The sequence below is a fragment of the Hordeum vulgare genome, chromosome 2H (assembly GCF_904849725.1).
Source record: "Hordeum vulgare subsp. vulgare chromosome 2H, MorexV3_pseudomolecules_assembly, whole genome shotgun sequence".
In the NCBI taxonomy this organism is placed as follows: Eukaryota; Viridiplantae; Streptophyta; class Magnoliopsida; order Poales; family Poaceae; genus Hordeum; species Hordeum vulgare.
Genome location: NC_058519.1, coordinates 631,069,671 through 631,073,016, shown reverse-complemented (window position 1 = coordinate 631,073,016; position 3,346 = coordinate 631,069,671). Strand labels below are relative to the sequence as shown.

Here is a 3,346-nt window from a genome sequence, read left to right as displayed (position 1 = left end):
GAGGGCGAAAATTTACCGTGCTCCGCAAATTTTTTTACATGCCGAGGTCCGATATAGAGTCTGTCCAGGTCGCTTTTTCACGCAAAACCGTAAACTGCAATTATTTTACGGATCGGCACGATATAAGGGGTCTGCTAGAGTTGTTCTAAGCCTGTAATACATAGAAGATGCAAACTCTTGTATAAAGGTTTACTGATCCGTTGCATAGAACACGCAGGCTCAAATTTGTAAGACTTTGCGGCAAACACCCAACCATCATCAATTCCGTTTACTGCATATATACAACATATGGACTAAAAGCTGCACACCTTCAAAGTTTGCAGTGCAACTGTATAAGGCTTAGTAGTTTGCACGTTTAGGTAACGTGATTTGTAAATGGTTAAGGAACTAAGAATTAGCCAAATTAACGGCACTATAATAAACCCAAATAGGGCCTATTTTCTATTCCCCTGCTGTGTGGTTTAAACAGGACCGAATCCACAGTTACTGGAATAATGGATGCATCCCATGAGAAGATGGGGCCTCCTTTAATCGATCGAATCAGACTTGTTCCGCAGGCGATGCCGTTGCTTCCTTATCGTGCTCCATCTGCCCGTTAATTTGTTTGCTCCTGGTGTTCTTCTCCTCCTCATCCGCAGATTTCTCCTCTTCCACGCCATTGATCATAATCGGCTCACCACGCGTTGCAGCCCGATTCTCCTTGCTCTTAGCCCACAGCACGCTGTACAGACCTCCAACAAGAAGAATTCCACCCAAGACACTGCCAAAATTAATGAAAAGGAAGAACAAATGAAGTGGAGTTTAGCAGCCATGGACAGACAGACCAGTTGCGCAGTTGAAAGCTTGGTCGCCGCCGAGCGTCACGTACCTGCCGAGGTGAACGATCTCTCCGAGGAAGAAGGAGGAGCAGAAAATGGTGAAGACGAAGCAGAGCGGGTTCCACACGGCGAGGAAGACGGGCCCTCTCATGTCCACGCACCACGCTTGCAGATAGTACGACACTCCCGTCACCACAAACCCCTGATCAATTTATAAACCCACACATCAATCAGTCCACTACTACTCCACGCATCCATGATCCATTAGCAGCATCGAAGGCAAAGATAAGAGAATTGAGAGGTTTTACGTACGGTGTAGAGGACGGCGAGTAAGGTGACGTCGAGCCGGAGCCGCCACCTGGAGAAGTCCCTCTCGGCGACCGCCGCGACGACGAAGCACTGGCCCGCGCTGAAGACGCACTGCGTCGCCGTGACGAGCAGCTTGTGGGGGTACTCCTTGAGCAGCGCGGCCTGCAGGACGATCCACAGGGACCACGTCACGTTGACGAGCACGATGAGGAACGTGCCCATGATCCACGCCCCCCTCCTCCCGTCAGCATCTCCGTTCGCGGCGACGGCAAAGGCGCGGTGGTGGTTCACCGGGTCCAGGGACGGACCCATGTAGAGGGCGATGACGAGCACCCCGGCGAGGCAGAGCCCGACGCCGGCCACCTTGGCTATGCCTGAGGGGCTCCTCAGCTTCACCACTTCCATCCTGTGGCCAAGCCGCCAAGCATACATGTCACTAAGCACGTGCTACCATAACAACTACTGAAGTACTAGTATATTCATATATAATATAATTGGCTGGATCAATTAGTACGTACATACCTCAGCAGTAGGGCTATGAAGAAGGTGACCACGGGCATGGTGTTGCTGGTCGCAGACCCCACGGTTGCAGATGTTAACTTGAGGCTCACGTTGTACAGATTCAAGCTAAATGTAGTCCTGAAAATATCGATCGATCAGCCATTCATCTCCAATTTGTTGGACATACATAAGCAGCTTACGTTCAGCGATCGGCCATGAGATGGACAACAGGACAAGCAGCATGCGTTGCTCACTTACCCGCATAAGGCATAGAGGAACAGCTTCATGAGCAACCGGAACGACATTAACCGCATGTTTTTCCTGGGAACCAGTTTGCAACTCATCATCCAACTTACTTGCATGCATGCATGATTCCCTTGCTAGGATTATAGCTGAAGTAGTGCCAGATAGATAGTTAATTAGCTCTGAGGCAGTACCTTTCGAGGACAATGGCGAGAGGCAGCAAGAGAAGAGAAGCGGCGGCCTGGCGGTAGAAGACGAAGACGTAGGTGTTGAACCCCTCGTTGTACGCCGCCTTGGAGGTGACGAGCATGCCGGTGTAGATGACCTGTATGATCACGGCAATCACGTACGGCTTCTTGCCATCCACCTCCATGCTCGCAGCGAGCTTGAGCTTGTCAAAGTATAGTCAGGGTGTGAATCGACCGGTTATCGCCTCTCTGTCATGTGCTGGTATCTGAGTCTCTGCACCTACTTATGCTGCCACACTACACTGAGCTGGAGCTAGTAGCATCTCGATCTGATTTCGTTTGCCTTGTTTAGGCTAGGAAACGACCTGCATTTCTCGAGTCAATACAGTACATCCCAGCTGATTCCGAAGAATACTAATCAACAGCTCCACGTTAGTACTTAAGCTTATTTAGTCGTATGAATACGCATCCGATTTCTGCATGACTGGAATACACACAGCCAACACAAAACACACAGAAATGACAAAAAAATAAAAACGCGCCCCTCAAAAATCCTGGCAAAGCAAACTACAGTATATGCAGTAGCAACCAACCATCAGCATCAATCACCATCAAACGAAAGCACTCGGACCATGAGTAATGTGCTTCAGCAACGACGCCTCCAAGAAAGTAAAGATGCGCGAGCTCCGCTGCCGTTAGATCCATCCACGAAGACTAGATCTCGAGTTTTTACCATGAAGGAAAAATCGAAACAAACTTCAAACAGTGCCTCTCTCATTAACAACAAACACATGCATGCTCCACGGTTAATCTGCGTGCATGCTGACTCAAGTGTGAACTTGGACAACAGCAGTAGACGCACGCGGGCGCAGCACCATTGGTCAGACTTGCGCTGTTAAGTAAACTTGCTACTTAAGGCTTGGCAGAAAAGAAAGGCGGCCTTGTAAGCAGCCAGTCAAGTCTCGCTAAGAAAGTGAAATTAACAATGCCTCGCGCCACATGTTTTGCTCCAGACCTGTCGACCGATAACGATACATGCAATCTTTTAGGCATATAATCTATCAGTCTCGTGCCTGGTGCCCACTGATCATTAACATTAAGCCTTTGTTTTAAGTGGTAGGACCGTAGGAGGAGCACCACCCGCTTCTTCCAAGTGAGGGAGATAATTGGTCTATCATTGGAAAGTGTGGTGACGTAGCAAGCATTATTAAACTCAACAGTTCATGAGAGATCATTTCCTGAATGTAATATCTCTGCTCAACAGAACACGTCATTGAGGGTTCTTCC

General features: G+C 48.9%; 1 protein-coding gene across 1 annotated transcript; it reads right to left on the bottom strand.

The window, feature by feature from the left end:
* Positions 1–224: 224 nt before the first annotated feature.
* On the bottom strand, positions 225–2,591 carry LOC123431006 (WAT1-related protein At5g64700-like). The gene is made up of 6 exons (XM_045114829.1): positions 2,066–2,591; positions 1,887–1,949; positions 1,650–1,766; positions 1,131–1,533; positions 869–1,020; positions 225–760 (listed from the first exon to the last, which is right to left on the bottom strand). Exons 1-6 carry the CDS (start codon positions 2,242–2,244, stop codon positions 541–543), a joined length of 1,134 nt encoding a protein of 377 aa, XP_044970764.1. The 5' UTR covers positions 2,245–2,591; the 3' UTR covers positions 225–540.
* Between the last annotated feature and the right edge of the window lie 755 nt (positions 2,592–3,346).